Raw genomic sequence first — 19,624 nt, 5'->3', positions numbered from 1 at the left:
GTAGTGCTAGAAAATAGAAGGATAGGTGAAACTACTGCACAACTATGCACAGCAAAAGCATGCACTTACTCTGATAAGTTAGAGTATGTCTCACAATAACTACATAAGAAGTGAAAGGAAATGTGCAGTTCCTTCCTTTCTATTTTTTTCTATCAAAGGTGTCAGTTTTCTCTTGTTTCAGCATAAATATAATCATAATGGAGCATATGCTTGTCATTTAGTTAACGAATAACAGTCGGCTAAACAAATACACTGCACTGTCCAATTTGATACCAGGTATAAATATTTGTCTGGCAATAAAACAGAAGAGTTTAGCTTGTATTGTGGCTCAGCTGACATGGGATGATACAATTGCCTCGCCAGTGTGACGGTTTGCAACACTGTTAAAATCTTTCAAACACAAGCAAGCTCATCATATCCTGTTTTATTTCTTGTTACCATGGCACAGGAAGTAAACTATAACAAATAACAGCCGGTTGCTAAGGAAACCCCTTTTTTAAACTCTCCCTCTCCTTTTTGAGAAAATTGTTGCATTCTTTCCAGTATTGTGCCACACCAGAAATGAAGATTTCTGATGATCGTTTGAGATTATCGCACTTATGTCTGCATATTTGGAATATTTGTTTTATTCTAATTTAATCTTGCTTTATTTCCACAGTTTCTTAAATAAACACATACTTGAGGGTTGAAACACAAACATGTTACATTACAGAGGAATGCAATTTCACTTACAGTAAACGTGGGCTGACTGTGTGAACCATCTCTCAACTTTTGATACTTTTCCAAGATAAACATTTTTAACCGTATTGACATGTAGCTGATGAAAGTGTCGTACATGAGAAGGTGTTTTAGCTGGTACAGTAAGCCTGTAATGACTAGACAGGTGACGTAAAATGTAGTAACGTGTCCGTGATTCTATTTTTCAACATCAAGCTGCGGTAAACTTTTAAGGTGCGTTGAGTGACAGCATAATCATCATTCAGCTGTCGATCAGAAGGATACAAACTCGCCCACAACAGAGTAACCCTGGCAACATCTCCTCCCACCCAATGCTCAATGTCCTCCAGAGATGACTGACATCATCATTGTTATGTGTGCATGTGATGTAACTATAAGGGGCAATAAAAGGATCGCCCTCAAGGTCTGCAGACTCTGTGTGTGTGTGTGTGTGTGTGTGTGTTACTGTAACATTTTGTCTGTTCTCAGCTCACAAAAAGAAGACTTTGCTTCCCAGCCCTCCCTCTGTCTTCAGCAGTGATGAGTTCAGTCCAACAAACTGTTATTCCACAGACCCTGATTACCTAATCACAGACGTCTGTGTTTGTTTTCGCTACTCACTCCTTCTCCTTTTCACTTCTGTACACCCTGATCTATCACACTGACAATGGGCTCCCACAAATAGCCTACAAAACAATCTGTGATTACGACAAAATTATGATATGCTACTATACTTTTGTAAAGCATAACGACAGGAATCAAGTTATTTTTTAAGAGCGTCATTTTAAAGTAATGATCTGTTGAGCCACTCCAGTTTGCTAACGCCAAATATCTGTTACCAAACAAATTACAGTAGTGCTCCCGTGGAGAGGTATGAATGTTTTGTTCATAGACAGATGCAGTGTTGTGGAGCAACTGAATGAAAGAATAACTCAACAAACGTATCTACAGTTTTCAGTAGGCTGGCTGTAGCTCAGCGCTTTACAAAATAATGTAGCTCTGAGCAAACTGAGTCTATAATTAAGTGCATGTGAACTCAGTTCGTTCTCAAGCAGCTTTGGAAAGTCTGATTCATGTAAGTGAATCAGCTTGTTTGAACAGTTGTTATAGATGTCTATCAGCACACCACCAGGGAAAACTCAGTTATTAGTAAATAAAAAATAGTTAGTAAGTTATAAGAGATGGCAAAATAAATGGATGATTGCTCGCTTAATTTTTGTCCTTCGGATTTTGAACATTTTGATTAATTTCCAAACAAAGAATGGCACACACAACAGTATATGCATCTATTTGTCACGACTGTAATGCAAAGGTTCAAAAGAACATGGGGAGTCTTTTTTCTAAATATTCTCTCTGTTGTAGTGTGTCAGTCACGGTTGTCAGGAAAGCAAGTGAGTAAATGCATAAATATACAGTTTGGCCAATTTATATGTCATTAATATCAAATTTAGTACGGTTACGTTCACATCAGAAGCATACAGTACCGGAGTTCGCATGAACCGTACCCCTAGACAAAGCCTACAGTTCATGGATGCAAACCTGAGTTCAGAAAACAGAGTTCACATTTTCCAAATAACGAACTGAATTCCTATTTCAAATGAAGCCGGGTGTGCACCAAATTTGAGTGTTAGCATGAAATTTTCATGAAGTAGCCTGACTTTTTACCCAGTGTGCCTCACACTTCCTGAAAAGTGAAGCCAAATAATTTGATCGCCCCTTGGTGGCTGGTTGCAGTATAGGTCATAAACCCCACCCTCTCCATGTAAACAAGTGTGATGTAAACCAAAGTTTAAAAAAAATAACAAATAAAAAAATCTAATTACACTTCCCAAAGATGGGTCCCGTCATATTGGGAAGTTCTTAACATGCTTTCAACTGTTCGACTTTCTAGTAAGTTTGCTTTTAGTTATTTGATGCTATAAAATCGCAAGCATAATTGCTTACTTGTGATTGGGTCTGTGGAAGTTTGGGCGGGATTTTGATACTGCGGCTCCAGCTCATGATCACTATTACTGTGCAACATCAGGTTCTAAATGATGACATTGGCGCAAGATGACAGAAACATTTTGGCTTCACTTCTCTACATTAGAAGAAATTGGCGACAAGTCGTCAAACTTTTTTATAGTCTATGCTCTCTAACTGAATGAGTGGGGCCATGAATGCCACCATTGCCACTCAGAATCAAGTATTCCAGAGAGCCACATAAGAATAAATTATTTATAACCCATAGATGTTAAATACCTTTGTTTCGTTATTTGTGTTGGTTTTTACATTTGTATCCTGACAGCACACATAAATCGCGAAGACATCTATTTTATGTGCATGTTTTGATCTGGAGGCTCATCTGCCTCCAAGACTTTTCCTGTAAGATGTTAAAAAGACATTTACAAAATGTCTTTCAAATGTCTATGGTTATGTAAAACTGCTTTTTAAATATGTTTATCAGATGTTTGTACACAACAGATGTTTTCCAGATGAAGAACTCTTGGAGACATACAGTATGTCACTATCTCGGTAGCCCAGAAGAGTATTTTGACCATAGCTGAGCTATTTTAAAATATTAGTTTGTAGCTTGGCACGCTACAGGTTTAAAGCAGTTTCCCAACACTGAAACCAAGAATTATTAAGCCAGGCTTATGTTAGGCAATCTACAAACTTTAAAGGTTTATCCTTTCATGTTGTTTAAAAATAAACAGTTAGAGGAAGTGTGTACTGCGGGTGCTCAGATCAGATAATGTTTTTGGTGCTGGTAAGCAGGCAATGATAATAGAGCTGGAAGAGACGGGCAGGAAAAATTATCTCTCAGCGCGGATTGCTGGATCTACTGTCAACAGAGGGAGGAAATAAAGATCAGTGGAAAATCCTTGATGGTGAACCTCACAGTGTCTACATGGGGAAGAGCCCAGTGAACAGAACTGCAGTTACACTGCTCGAGATGAAACAGCGGGTGGGCTGTTTGCTGGCAGTTGGAGTCTGCTGAGATGAAACTGTGGCCTGGCATGACTGGGTAAACATGGGTGGCACGATAGCGTTAGGAGATTGCTGATGGATCAGCTGTGGGTAGAGCTGTCAAGATAAATCAAACACAGGACAGAGCGAAGGACGCAGCCATTTACAGAGCACATGTGGCACATTAATCCTTCATATTCATCATACATCAAATATATATTTATATTCAGTGTACAAACATATACACTGTACAGCAACACTCTGTGACACATTGTTTTTCATGTGCATGTTTGGAGTTCTATGTTAAATGTACACATCATGTTTTCATCACAATTATTATTTATTAAAAAAATGTATTCATTCATTTAATCATTAAAATGTTGATATACAACAGGGTTAAAGGTGCCTTTGATATAATTTTCCTCTAAACCACTAGATTTGTCCAAAACATCTGCTTTTCAAGATACATGTGCAAATTTGTCTGAACCTTGATGCGATCGCGGGTGCAAAAGTTGATTCTGTGCTTACTTGATCTAATATATATATTTTTTTTTTTAAAGTTGTAGATTGAAATAGCCAATAGATTGTTTTGAACAAGTATTAACTTAGACATTATTAAAAATAAAAACATTATTTTAGCTGAAGTATTTGTGTCAATGTTGTCTTTTGCCCCATGCTGGTGCCCCTTGCCACCTCATACTGTACATTTATAAGATTTTTAAACAAAATAAATGACTTTAATGATTTATTTTCACACAAATTCTGTTGCTCCATTAATGCTCAGTACAAATATTGTTTTGCATATAAGAAAAAATATTATAAAATATTATATTGCATCATATAAGAAAAAATAATCTAAATACAGAAACTGAGAACATATTGATAATAGAACAGGAGAGAAGTCATTTCATGTGTGTATGTGTGTGTCTGTGTGTGTGTGTGTGTGTGTGTGTGTGTGTGTGTGTGTGTGTGTGTGTAAATCAATGATTAAATCTGGACAAAGGTGTCATGTTATTGATTAAAAAATATAATGAATATAATTCATATATTTATTCTTAATTATAATTATTATTAGTTTTTTAGTATTATTAGGGTTTCATTTTCAGCTTGTACTTTATTTTATTAGTATTGATACATGTGTTTATCATTGCTTTCTGTTGCTATGTACACCCTTTTCTGTGTATAAAATTAATAATAAAAAAGTAAAAAAACATGGCACAAATCTCAGCAATAAAATAATAAAAAGTTGCAGCTAGAGAAAAAAAAAATTACCTGGCCATAAAATAACATCAATATCTGTGTGTGTGTACCTAGTATTCTCTATGTTATGATGACCAATTGTCCCCACAAGGATAGTAATACCAGTAAATTTTGACGTTGTGGGGACATTTTTTGGTCCCCATGAGGAAACAAGCTTAGAAATCATACAGAATGAAGTGTTTTGAAAATCTAAAATAGCAGAAAGTTTTCTGGGGATAAGGGTAAGGGGATAAAAAATACAATTTGGACAGTATAAAAACCATTACGTCTATGAATGTCCCCATAAAACAGTGTGTGTGCGTGCGCGTGGATCCACACACATCATTGATGCATTTCACTACACTTGAAAACATGTTGAGCAGTTGCCATGGTACATTTATCAATCCAAGGGTTGGGCTGAGACACACCTATACTCTCTGGAAATGTTTGATCTGTCAGATACTGATGCTGTTTACTAAACGTAAATACACAGAGACATTTACAACATCCGCCCACAAATAGTCACTCAAAGACCTACACAAAGTTCTCTAGGTGTGTGCAATGCGCCAGATTCATATTCATAATTGTGAAAGAGTGAATAGTAAGCCAGCTGGGTTCAGGTACACTGCTCTATGTCTGAAAACAAACTCTCATTTTAAAAACACAAAGCAGTGATGACCAGCGTGTTTGGCATATTACTGTTTGATGATGACATCAGATTCCACCTACATTCCACGTCATGTGGCTCTTTGATCTGTGAATGAGTTTGTACCGAGTACAGGATCATATTTCTATTCCTTTCAAACAAGCAGAACTCAACCTGCGTCCAGTGCAAAAGGTTATTTCCACAAACAATGAGCCTCCAGTGTTTGTAAACCTGTCTGCAAACTAATTAAAAAGCCAGAATACAAAGCGGAAAAACCGCAGAAAATCAGCTTACGTATGATGAAATAAGGCGCGTTCTCGTGTACGCGCTCACCCGCTCTCTCTCTCTTTCTCTCTCTCTCTCTCTCTTCCCATCACCGTGTGCAAACTATTTCCACAGTACTATAAATAAGGCTGCAGAGTGGATGAGCGCAAACCAAAGGCGTGGCTGTGTGCAGGTGGACCGTTGCTGCTCTCCATCTCAACTTTCTTCAAGCAGGACTTTCTCCTCCGAGGAACTAAATCACCGCAAACATGCCTAAATGCCCCAAGTGCGAGAAGGAAGTTTACTTTGGTAAGACTCGTGTGAAATATTTATATTTACATACATGCTACTTTTAATAAATAGCAAAAGAACGAAAAGAAAGTTAAAGTGCACTATTATGCTGTTATACAATTTAATAATATTCGATGTAAATAATGTAAACTGGTTTGAAAAAGCAACAGCACGAGGGAATAACCAGGAAGGTTGCTGTCAACTAATGCATGTGACCGTGTTTCCTGTTAGTACTTGTGCAAAACAGCTTTTACACATAACTTGTGCAGGCAAGCATTTGCAACAAGATAACAAAAAATATGATTAAAAAAAAGCGTTTGCATTAAGTTTTTTTAGACTTAATGGAGAATTGCATTGTTGGGCTTAGAGCAAAGCTTATGTTTGCTTAGAAAAAAACTAAAAAACATATCATACTATAAATGTGTACTTTATTAATAATATTTATAATAATACAGAAACAATAAGAACAGAAATAGCAGATAGTACAGCAGTGACTAATAATGCAAATGATAACGTCAGTGCTTTACATTGTAAAGTAACCTGTTTGCATTGTGTATTCAGCCAAACTATTTAAATATTTTCAGTACCATGAAGGCAACACGACAAGACGTGACTTAAAAGAACTTTACTGTTTGGCTCATATTCAAACAGAGAAACTGGTAAAATATATGTATGGAAAATAAAAACTAATGTGTACATTTCTTAAGTTTCTGAGCAGAGCCTTAATTCATTCATAAGCATCTCCTTTGAGACTTTCTCTTTACTGCAAATCTGGGCTTGGGTTTTGTCCTTTCAGTTAACTGACCATTCGTTCCACCGCTCTTTTTTTTTCTTCGCCGCTAATTTACTGTACTTTCTTTGCCAATATAAACATGCCGGGCAGTTTTTGGCAGGTTTCTATCATCAAGCAGTGGAGTTAGACTCTTTCAGACACTTTGAAACACAAAGTCTGTATAGCACATCATACCTTCTCAGTATGTAAAATTAATAATCAGCAGTTCACTGAAAGTTTATCTATTATTTACAGAACCTATAAGCACATATCCTCTGAATCAACAATAAAGATTCCATCATATGGTCCTCATTCGGCATCTCACATCATGACACATTCTGCTTTTGCAATTATAGTGCTTCTCTAAACCTGTATCTTTTCCATTATGCAAAATTGCCTCACGTGCCTGGTGCTTGTCTTATTTAATGTTCGAATGGAAGTAATCTAACAACCGCAGCCCCTCAGACATGGAAAGAGACAAAAAAAATCCACAATCAAGATATAAGATATAGATTAGATAATCAAAGGCATAATCAAAAGAACAATTTTATGGCTTTGCCATAACCACAAATAGAGAGTGGGTGTACTTATTTGTAATTCCTTTTAAGTTTAAACAGATGTAAAAGTACATTGTGTAATTTCTATCATCATTGGAATGATCTGCAAAAATAATAACCATTTCAAACATGTTTCCAAAGAACTTCTCCTATTGGTCAGTCAAACAGATAGTCCCGCCCCCAAACTTTCACCATTGGTTCAGTATTCAGTGTTGCTCTGTTGAGAGGCTCAAACCAACAAAGCAATGTTTTAAAATAAAATTTTACATAGTAATAATATTAATGTTAACATTTTATATATATATATATATATATATATATATATATATATATATATATATATATATTACTTACTCTTCACAATATTATGGGGAAAAACATGCTATGCAGAATAAATTAGCTTCAGATTACAAATCTATGTTGTATATGTTGTAGACACCCAGTCAAGGACACTTTATATTGATAAAGGCCATTAAGAGAGAGATTAGTGTGTCCTCTGTGTATTTGGCTGAGGGAAACTAAGTAATTACTGTCTTAGGTGTGGCTCAGATGACCAAACTCTTTCTTGGCAGTATTGCATGAGCCCAAACCCATTCTAGTGAATTCCTTTCTGCCTTGTTTGTCCTTTTAAAATGTTCTTTCTCACATGGACCATTGATTCTGCAATCCAACTCTCCCAGCATGTCTGGATCATATGTTCACAGTCTAGTACTAAACAAAAGAGCTTCATGTATCATCCACCGTAGTGTGACATGACTAACTGCCTGAGCTGGGATGAGTATGACTCTTTTTACAGCTGTTGTAAGCAATTATAGCAGCTCACAGTAGTCCATAACAATGGGAATAATGTAGTGTATGTGCTATCCTTCAACACTCTGCTTACTAGATAAAAGATGAAGCATTATTTGGTGTCTGGGGTCTTTGCTAACACCTCATCACATTTTTCAGATTTACGTCACAGATGGGAACTGTTAATCTGCCCTTTGTCCATCCTTTGGTTTCTGCATGCCAAAAAGCTCAAACGAATCTTCTCTCGGAGCCATAAATCTGACATCTTTTAGAGTGGTCATGCTTTCAGAAAATCTTTGGCGTCCATGAGATGTAGACGCTTGCCCAAAACTTCCCTCGTAAAAAGCACCTCCCCTACTGGAGACACCCGAGCACGCATGACTTTGTCTTCCCTTCCCACTTCTTTTACGATGTTCATCGTGAGGGTTGTTTGGAGAAATCTTTCTGCTGAGGGCTGTAGATAAAGACTTCTTTATGGCCATTTTATAAGGGAAGGGAGGGATGAATTCCTTTGGGAGTGTCCTGCATGTAGTGTCCACACCCACCCATGTTCTCGCTGTTATGACTTTATCTGCGTTGAGTGGAGAACACAATGATCTGACAAGATTTGCAGCATGCTGGACTGTGGAGGCAATCTGCCAGACTTAAGATTTCAGCTTAAGCTTTGTTGACATGAAAAGTTCATCATGGCTTTAATTAACTACATAATGGCTGCAAATAAGCTAATTTTCCCATGCATGATTGACTTTGTATTGCTCTGACTCCTTTATAAAAACAACTTAAAGGCTAATGAGTGATCCTGTAGGTTCCAAGTTGTCTATGAGGTTATAAACAGGCCCAGATGGAACTAAACGTTTCTTTTCCGCACTGATTTTTTTCCGCACTGATTCTGATCAGCTAAATGAATTTAAGCATAGTAAAATGCGTTAAATTAGGCTCCTTTTCTCACTACACAAGTTCTTAACCAAATATGTATTATTTGAGAACATTTATTTAAAACGTAAAGAGATTTGAATTTTAAGCTGGTCATTATTGAATCACCCTCATGTTATTCCAAACCTGCATGACTTTCTTTCTTCCTTCAAAATGCAAGAGAAGATATTTTGAAGAACTATTTTTGTCCATACAATGAAAGACAGTGGGGTCCAAAACAGCACTGCACTTTATTTTCTTTTTTATTAAATATAGTGAGGGGAAAAACAGAAAGCACTTTTTTGTGTTCAACTGAAAAAAGTTAGGTTCTGAACAACATGAGGGTAAGTAATTAAAATTAAAAATAATCATTTCAGGTGAACTGTCCCTTTAAATTTTTAATTTATATAGAAAATTGTGGCTAAGAATTGACAAAAATGCATAAAAAATTAATAAATAAATAGGGAATTTTGTGAATAGTGTGTCCTGCAATTCTGCATTAATCAATCCATGTTGGACTATTTATATGTGGTTTTCATATTTATTTGAATTAATGATAATTATCGTTAATGTTTCAGCTGAGAGAGTGTCGTCACTTGGCAAAGACTGGCATAGACCCTGTCTGAAGTGTGAGAAATGCAACAAGACCCTGTCGGCTGGCTCACATGCAGAGGTAAGTCACAGAAATACACACGACCTGCCAACCTCTTACTGGGACAGAGCATAGATTAATTCACCAGGCAGACTTAATGGAGTCCAGTTAACTTTGGCATATTTTTACCATACATAAACACTTCAGGGGGTTAGTCTGTCAGAGTAATATGTCTTGAGGAAGGTCTTGCATAACAGCCCTGTTCAAGTCCATTAATGTACTGCATACTGACTAATGTGTTTCACCCCACAGCATGAAGGGAAGCCCTATTGTAACAACCCATGCTACTCAGCACTCTTCGGACCCAAAGGTAAAGTTTCTCCAATGTGCCAACAGCTCTGTTTTACTGTGCTGTAGGGTTACTGTTCAACTATACCAACACATGGCATAGATTAGTGCTTCACCTCATAAACACATGGACTGACTGCTGTGGGACAGTACTTGACCACAATAAAATGGTTTCTCACTCATCCAGGGAATTTATTAAAATTTCTTAATTATCCAGTGGCACTTAATCTAAATATCTTACTGTCAGTTGTTAAATGATTGAATTTTGCATCAATGCTACATATATTCTGACAGCATCAAGATTTTTGTGTTTTCAGTCAGCATGCTAATCAGTTAGCCTGCTAAGCTAACAGATCCAGCTCAAATAATTATGTCAAAATATTAAATTTCATGCCATATGGTCAAATCGACATGGTAAAACTGTATTTTCTATTTAAAACCAACAATGACTGTCATATATAATTATAAGTAGGCCTAATTATCTTTCTTTTTTCCTCAGGTTTTGGACGTGGCGGCACTGAGAGCCACACATTCAAATAGGTCATTGCACAAGTGAGTTCAACATATAAAAATGATCAGTTTTACCTATACTTACAGTGGATGACATGTAACATGCACTAACTATATTTTTCTTTTCTATTTACAGGTTTACACACTCTATAAGCTTGTTTTAGTGGAGCTTATGTTTTGTTTATTTGCCACTATTTTTAGCCACATATTGTTAAACCAAAGACAAAATGACCAAACCATGCAATGTTTTAGAAAGTACTAATTTGTATAATCTGTTTTTAAAATGTTGTCTGCTATAGCAGCACACAATGATGTTTCATTAGGGGCACTAGTCAAAGACCCTTTTAAAATTAAATTGAACATTTCTTACATTAAATGTATGATTTAAACCTTCCTCTGCTTGTCCTTCACACTTCTTTCTCATATATGTACTAGCTATAAACAGATGTAAACTAAATTTTGTCTTATTTTTTAAATTCTTTTATCCCTTTTACAACATTTTATCCATTTTATCCCTATCAATGCATCTCTCATAGCATCATATTTTTGCATCATGATTTTGTAACCCTTGTTTTCATTTTAAAGTCTTAAGACCCATCCACACATTTATAGCGGATGCTGTTGCTCTAATGTTACTAGTGGACTAAAAATCTGGAAATATCTTTAGAAAATGCAATCACAAATGATATATATAGATGCTAAATCTAAGAAATCATTCTAATTTGACTAGGGATTTGTTTTCTTGTTGCTAAAGGAGAACCATTCTGTTGTTGGGGAGTGTTTTTATATAAACTACAGCAGTGCTAGTGCAATAAATCATTAACCAGATGAACAGTCTATTATGATACAATTTAAACTCACTTGTACTGCCAAAAAATTTCAAAATGTCAAACGAATCTGACAGCTTATTTCTTTTCTTGTGTGTAATAATGAACACTATACAGAGGATATTGCTTTAATATAAACTATAACAGTGCTTAACTGCTTACTGCATCATGTAATCAACAAGAACTATCAATGATTCAAACTCACTGTGACTGCCACCAGTTTAAATTCCATTTGGCATTTTGTATACAAATCATGCAGAATATTAAAATCTCTCCATAAATTCTCTGTCCTATTTTGCCTGCAATCAGGCAGAGGTAACACTTTGTTTTGATAGTCCAGTTTAACAAAGTAGGCTGTCTGCTTAATATCAAATACCTAATTAGAGTTAGTAAACATGCAGTTGCAAGTTATTGGTAGTTTGTTGACATGTAGGTGAAATGTTACTTACAGTTTGTCTAAAGTGGACTGTCGAAATAAAGTGTAACCGAGACGGATGACATGAGCTCCACTGATACAGTCTTTACTCCTATTGGTTGTCACTTCCAAAAGTCACTCTGCATTTGATTAAAGTTAAGCATTTTTCAACTCTGTTGTGTCGCTGGACACGTCCACATCCTGGCTGCATTCAAAATCACATACTTCCCTACTACACAGTGGGCGAAACCAGTATGTGACAAATAAAGTATATCCGAATTCACAGTATTCATAAAAGAGTAGGTAAAAAGTACACAGATGATTTACTACTTCCAGCAAGATTCGGAAGTGTGCATACGATGGACACTTTACTATCTCATAACGGCATGGGAGAGGATTTGTGAATGGCAGTAAAGTGATGCAACTTTTGCTGGCAGGTCACATGACATTGACAACATGGTGAATGTAGTATGTCCACATTACATTCATACTATACAGAACATACTTTTCAGCGGTCACAAAGTAATTACTTATTCAAAATAAGTACCTACTCAAGAGAGTATGTGATTTCGGACACACACCCCGTCTCCAATAAAATGTCACTTGTGTTGCTATTGCTATTGCTATTGGAAACTATTGATTCAAGCTAGTTTATTAAGAATACCCTTATATGGTAACATACCAGAATGAACACATGCTAAATCCCACATACATTTTGAGGTGACTGATATAAAAGGGAGTGTAACTTCCACTCTGTGTCTATTTGACATGAGTGCCTGCCTACACCCCTTTAACTCCTTCTCACCACCCAACACAGAATGGTTGCCGGCGGGTCAGAGGACAGCGGTTACTATCGTAACAGACATAAACAAGACCCAACAGTGACTTGGCCAACGCTCAGCCCAGCTCTGTCTCTAGCATTTGCCCCTGAACAAAGATCCTTTATCATGGTGCGATCTGGAATGAGAGAATGAGACAGACAGAAAGGGTTGTTCCCCGGTTTGCTATTTAAAATATTTTTCAAAGAAAGAAGCATTGAGCACACACATGATGAAATGCGACTATTTTTATAGCAATAAAATTGAGATCACGCAGCTGTACGGCTTCCATCCCCTCACACTTGCAACTTTCTCACACAGAAAGGATTTTTCTGACTGAATCAAGGCTGTTTGTCATTTTCAGATGCCATAATAACAGAACTGAAACTTCTGTGGATCTTGCACGAGGGATGAACCTGAGCAAACATACTCAAATACAGAAACTGCCAAGCAATCTATATTTGCATGGCCTCGTCCTCTTTTGTTAAAGTGGTAAAGGATATCAATTTCTCACTTTCTTTACTCGGCAGAGTTGCATCGCAGTACACTTTCCTTCAATGGTCTTATGACAGGATATTTGTCAAGCTACTACTGACATTAAATGGGCAAGTCATACAATGCTACGGACCAAAGGGGATTATTACATTTGCCCAAGAATAACACAGTAGTTTTATGTGTTTTAAAGAGAGTCAGAGTTACAGAATTCATATAAAGATTGTAGCCAACTACATGGTACAAGTAATGGTACATACCATTTCCAGCACATTCCAGTTTAAAATGACATTTTTACCACTGCACTATTTTCATTTAAGCTTCTCAAATGGACCTTTTCACAAAGTTTTTCTTCCTACAAATGTCTTTTCAGTTACAGTATTTTCCATGTAAGAAAATGAAACCTGCTTAGACAGTATAAAAAGATTTGTAGCACAACTTGAAGCATAAAACTTGCTGCAGAACATAGGCTATTTGTAATAAAGTGAGTTGGTCTGCTCTACACAGATTAATCTAATGGTTTGAGGCACCATGGTTGTGGTATAAAATGAAAATAACAAATAAAAAAGTGGATTTTGGATGGCTCTTATCACATGAAAACATGAAAAATATGTATTTAAGCAACTTAAACTAAACTACTGTAGTATTGCAGTGGTTTTCTTTATTTAATGGCATATACACAAACAGTTTCCCGGGGAATCCGTCCCTACAGCTATAAAATTTAAATCTAAACAGTCGAGATGAATACAGTTTAGAAGACAGATTTTGAAGTACATGAACATTAATTCAGTTTTTTTTTTCCCTTTAGTGTAGCTATAACACTTCCAACGCCATTTAATCTGTTGTCAAAGTTTATTATTTATAGCAATGATGTTAGCACAACTAATTAAAAAGTATAAGATATATGAAGAAAGTAAAAAAAAAAAAAAATATATATATATATATATATATATATATATATATGTAGGGATCATGAGAATGAGGTTATGCAGTTAAATCTGAATCACTGATAGTAATGATTCAAGGCCTGAATTATTACTGTGATTATTTTCATTGTGCAGAACTCCAAGAAGCTGTAACAAATACAACAGCACTTCATTAAACATAGAATGAATTTTCCAAAAAGTTCTCCCAATAAATCTTTCAAGTGCATAAATTTGTCCAGGAAAAGTGCAACAGAGTTCTATTCATAGTAAACAGCCCTGCCAGAATGTGACATGAGGGAGATGCTGTGGTTTGCCATTGAATCTGGTCCTCATCTCTTTTGGCAGTACATAATATTTGTCGAATTAAATTTTCTGTCCCGTTGGTCCCATCTCATTCTGTCCACCCTCACTCACTCACTGGTCTGTCCTCACAAATGGCAAAGTAATGCTGGAAGCAATCTGCTGTGATGAGCTGCACATTTCTCATCATGTTTAATGAGAAAGTCAGTGTGTGCTAATAAGAGTGGAGTGAGAGACAGGAAGAAGGCCGATCGGAGCTCTGCACCTGTGAGGTGTGAGCAGCTGCACATCTGTCTCTGTTATACTGTTGATTAGCGAACAGGGCAGCTTCCTGCTAAATCCCAGAGGCCGGATGTGATAATATCCATGCAGTGCTTGGCTATGTTTGAAATAGGATACCTCTAGAATACAGCACAGTATACACCATACACTGCTTTTTTAAACAAAATCGTAGCCGTGAAACAACTGTGTCATTTATTCAGAGTGCATTTTTACATTGGTCTAAATGAAAATCATGGTTTTCAGTTTAAACTTGTTTTGTTCAGTTTGAACAAAAATACGGTGGCTTTTTTTAGTACATAACAGGTTAGCTACTACATAACACAATTTTAAAGTGGTCTTTATTTATAGTTTGTAAACTAAATTAAACATTGACTAGCAAAATATTTTAGATAGCAGAGAAAGTCAGAACTGCTCCACCGCAGGCCGCCCATTGTTTTTTACACAGGCCGTCTATTAAGAAGGTGATAAAACAAGATGGTATCCGGTGCAAATTACTCTATAATTATGGGTCTACTTGTAAATATATATGGGATTTAACTGTAAGGCTTTGCCTCTGGTTCACTACCTTCTGAGATTTCCCTCCCAAGATGCAATGTGCCTGTTAAGGTAATACTGAGAGGTTACTCTGCGACCACAAAATGTGCACACACACACACACACACACGCACACACACACACACAACTGATTATCACTGTTTTTTTTTTGTTGTTTTGTGTGTGTGTGTGTGTGTGTGTGTGTGTGTGTGTGTGTGTGTGTGTGTGTGTGTGTGTGTGTGTGTGTGTGTGTGTGTGTGTGTGTGTGTCATTGCATACCTTCATTTTAATAACAATAGTGAACATGATATTTTCTGGTCATAGGTGGAAGAATCTCATAAACCTGTCAAAAATAAGACAATTTATTTTATTGACAGTAAACAAAGTTTATTTTTATGTAGGGACACTGAGTTCTTTCGTTTGTTTGTTCTTATATTGTGACATTATAAATCAAAGCATTTCTCCCCCAGTTTGCATTACAGCCATGCAAGAAAAAAGTATTTTTTTTTATACATATTATTATTATTTGAATTATTTATTTATTTTTATCACAGGCATCTTGATACATGTGAAAATGAAGAGTCTTATTATGTCCTTTATATAGAGTTTTTACTTTTGATTGATTTGGAAAGAGAACATTGTTATTATACTGTATTATTTATGCATTGTATTTATGCATTTTAAAGCATTGTGTATTCTTTAATATAGTCTGATTTCTATAATATATATATATATATATATATATATATATATATATATATATATATATATATATATATATTTCAAAAATCAAATAAAAACTTGTAAATCGATCAATCAGTCAATCAATCATAATGGTTTTAAAACAATTTGAATGTTTTTTCTTCTTGATTTTAGCCTGAAATGTGACCTGAACACATTTTTGTGAGGTTCATCCAGTCAAACATCTGTTAAGTGAATCTGTATCAGGTTCTTTATATAACGCTTACATTTCAAATGTGATTCCACAACTTTACAGTAAATCGCAGGGACACTAAATCTTAAACCTGTAGACATCTCTCCTGTATTGCTGCTCCCATCGCCCAGAGGAACATCAGGTCCAGCCGACGGGGCTCATGATTAGCTGGCTTTTCATTGATGAATGAACAAACCTATCACATCTGTTACAAACGGCCTGCTGGAATTTCCTCCGAACACACTTTACTGGAGTTTGCATTGCAGATTGTGCAAACTTAGTCCTTTGTGAGTCCTTCTAGAAGACAAAACAGATCCCCTCTGATCTCTGATTGGTTCCATATGTTGTCTAAGACTGTAAAAAAATACAATCTTCTCTCAACAGATTGTGTTGGCCATTTTATCTCAGCATCTCTTCCAAGTGGGAGGAAAAGGGAGTGAGAATGTGCACAAAACCACCTCGTCTGTTCTTGTCTGACTCTCACAAAATCCCCTGCTGCTTACTTTGAAATACAACAGTGAGTTCTGTACCTACAGCTCTGAATCCACAGCAACAGTCAACACACTTGATCAACAGACCACAGTATGTGGTAGATGTGTGACTGGTGGCTCTGGTCAGTAAATGAGTGGTGTGTAGGTGGCCTTTACATGCTCTCGACAATTCTTCGTCAAGACAAATCGTTTAGTTTTGGAGTCAAAGTTTGTTCTGACATTTGTAGTTTGCATATGCGTGCATAGCTAAATACAACTCTGAAACGCAGGCCTAGCCTTTCATTTGAATGCTTAAAATGACATATTGTTTGTGTTACTCTGAATTGTTTGCCCATATTTAGCTAGATGAATCTTTATTTGTTTATCTGAAAGACTGGACAAAATAACATAATTAGTTTCCATCTGCATGGACGCTAAAAACAGAAACATAACTGCATTGCAAGAGCTCATCATGGCGGATTATTTGGCAGATGTTAGCGCCTCCCCATGGCAGGCAAAAAATAAAAAATAAATGTGGACCGCTGTTTCGTTTTATTTGATTAAATGTATTAGAATATTGATCAAATATTGATTGTATACTTAAATGTAGTCCCCTCCTCTGCTTGTTATATTCATAAATTAGTTAAGCCTTTACAAAAATGAAGTCAAAAAGCAAGAAAATTGTTTCATTTTGTTGTATTATGCAATTTGTAACATCCTCCTTGTGTTTGTTTTATTTTTCTTTTATTAGTTTGTCCGCTTAATTTTATTAAATGTTTTTGTACTTATACATTTTTGATGCGTTGACCCTTGAATGTGAGTTTCTAGTTGTAAATTTACATATGTGCTGTTTTACATATCTTTCATTTAATACAAAAAAATAAAAATAAAAATGTTTGTTTAGACTCAGTTTAGCGCATCATTAAAGTCTGGTTATCATTTGATTTGTAAAACTAGTAAAAATAAAATCACTCTTGCTTAGTTCTGTTCAGAAATTAATTTAATGACCCAACGATTTATATTTTAATATATTTGTAAGATTTCTAACCTGCAGATTTTCATATTATCACTAGCTTTTCTAGTGTAAAAAAATACTTTAGACAACGATGCCACCGTGTGGACATTCCGTGTGCGCCATACAACTACAAGAAAAAAAATCTGATTAAAAATATTAGATTTTATTATTATTATTTTTATTGTTCCTCTAGCCATCATTTGACCAATTAAAACACTCATCCTCCCCAAATACTGTTACAAATATGGTCATGTTTATTGTGTTTTTTCTTATTTATTATTCTAAAACACATGATAAAAACACAACTGAAACACAATAAGTTAAACTGTAGTAAAAAGCACTTCAGAGTTCTTTCCACAGCCATCATTAGTGTACAAGCCCCTATGAAAATAGCATAGAAAGTGTGCATACAGTTTTAGAAGCCTTTTTCATATTTTATATTCCTCTACAGAAGAATTTCCCTTGGCTGAATGACAGAGATGAGAGGTGCACCCTTACGACATTCCCCAAATTAATTTCAATATTCATCTCAACAACGACAACAACAACAACAATGACGAGAATAACAAAAAGCTTGGCTAAATCATTGACAAATGCCCACATCTTCATATTAGAGCAAATAAGTCTTTTCACATATATGAACAAAAAGACATTAAATAGTCTAGGAAGCTTCTTTTTCTCACTTGGCTTTGAGTTTGAAACTGTTCTGAATATTGGTGCATCAACTACACACAACCACGCATGCACACCCATGCAAATAAACCCAAACACACATGCATTCGCACACACTCACTCACTCACACACACACGCTGCATAGAAGACTTCTGTGTTATTAGCAATAATTGGAGCCGTTACTGTTGGCTGTGAATCCCCTGTGTGCCTATCCTATAAAAGAAGACTCCTTGTTGCCATGGAGACAAAGCCAAGTGCTTAAGTGTTTGGCCAGTAGAGAGAAAGAAACCCAAGCTGCTCGCAACTGCCCTTAAACTCACCAACCATTACATCTCACATTTGTTCTTACACTAAACTCTAAGTTGATTATCTAATACTTTTGTTCAAAGATGCTAAAAAATGTGGAGTGGGAGGGAACTCCAAAGTCCTACTATTGCACTTACAGTGTGATATTATAATCATGCTTTCAGCAAATATATGCAATCTTCACTTAAACACAGGTAGCAAATGTCTAAAACTAAAAGTCAAACGAGAAAAAGAACTGCACCCCTTCCCTCCCCCCGAAAAAACATAATAGTATAATAAAACAACAGTACAAAGCTAATAGTAACAGTAATGATAATAACAATAAATGATATATCAAGCACAACCATTATAATCTGCAGAGTATAAAAAAAGAACCTTTGTAAAAGTGATTGTCATGTAAAGATAGAAAGTGTCAAAAACATTGAAGGCATCAGCGAGGTCACCGTTTTAATGAAAGCAAGAGTTCATTCAAAATAAAAAAAAAGCTGGCATCATTTACTCACACTCGTGTCTTTCCAAACCTGTATGACTTTCTATACGATGAACACCAAAAGGAGATGTTAAGTAGAATGTCCAAGCTGATCATTTTCACGAAATGAAAGTGTATAGTAGCAATAGGGCAGCTGTCAAGCTCAAAAGCACCATAAAATGTCCATACAACTCATGCACTGTATAGTCTTTTCATGTCATACGATAAATTTTTGTTTAAAAATTATTCACTAAAACTACCGCCATAGCTCTTATATCCCATGTGTGCATAACCATGTTTAAAGTTGGGACTCTGCAGTGTTATTTAAGCATAATTTATATACTTTTGTATATATTATAATACTATAGAAGTATTGTATTTATGAATGTTTTGAATTACTTCGATTAAAGTGCAATACTTTTGTTACATCGTTTTTGTAATTATTAGTTATATAATGATAAATATATAAATATAAATATATAGCTTAAATGTTTAATTTCTGGTTTAATTTTAGTAATTTTTGTACTTCATCTTAATTTCTTTTCAGTTTTTTTTCCAATTTATGCAATTGTAATGT

At 35.6% G+C, this 19,624-nt stretch overlaps 1 protein-coding gene across 1 annotated transcript; it reads left to right on the top strand.

Annotated features, from left to right (window-relative positions):
• The first annotated feature begins 5,899 nt into the window (after positions 1–5,899).
• crip1 (cysteine-rich protein 1) lies at positions 5,900–10,980 on the top strand. The gene is made up of 5 exons (XM_019095611.2): positions 5,900–6,124; positions 9,715–9,809; positions 10,041–10,098; positions 10,576–10,628; positions 10,723–10,980. Exons 1-4 carry the CDS (start codon positions 6,085–6,087, stop codon positions 10,614–10,616), a joined length of 234 nt encoding a protein of 77 aa, XP_018951156.1. The 5' UTR covers positions 5,900–6,084; the 3' UTR covers positions 10,617–10,628; positions 10,723–10,980.
• The last annotated feature ends 8,644 nt before the right edge of the window (positions 10,981–19,624 follow it).

Source organism: Cyprinus carpio, chromosome B17 (assembly GCF_018340385.1).
Source record: "Cyprinus carpio isolate SPL01 chromosome B17, ASM1834038v1, whole genome shotgun sequence".
Lineage (NCBI taxonomy): Eukaryota > Metazoa > Chordata > Actinopteri > Cypriniformes > Cyprinidae > Cyprinus > Cyprinus carpio.
Note: the sequence above shows the minus strand (reverse complement) of the source record. Positions and strands in the feature narration are given on the sequence as shown.

Bases quoted from the DNA above. Each gene is read 5' to 3' on its own strand.
- crip1 (XM_019095611.2), top strand. From the start codon at position 6,085: ATGCCTAAATGCCCCAAGTGCGAGAAGGAAGTTTACTTTG. The intron at 9,810-10,040 runs GTAAGTCACAGA...TTCACCCCACAG, and splicing joins CGGCTGGCTCACATGCAGAG to CATGAAGGGAAGCCCTATTG. The intron at 10,099-10,575 runs GTAAAGTTTCTC...TTTTTTCCTCAG, and splicing joins AGCACTCTTCGGACCCAAAG to GTTTTGGACGTGGCGGCACT.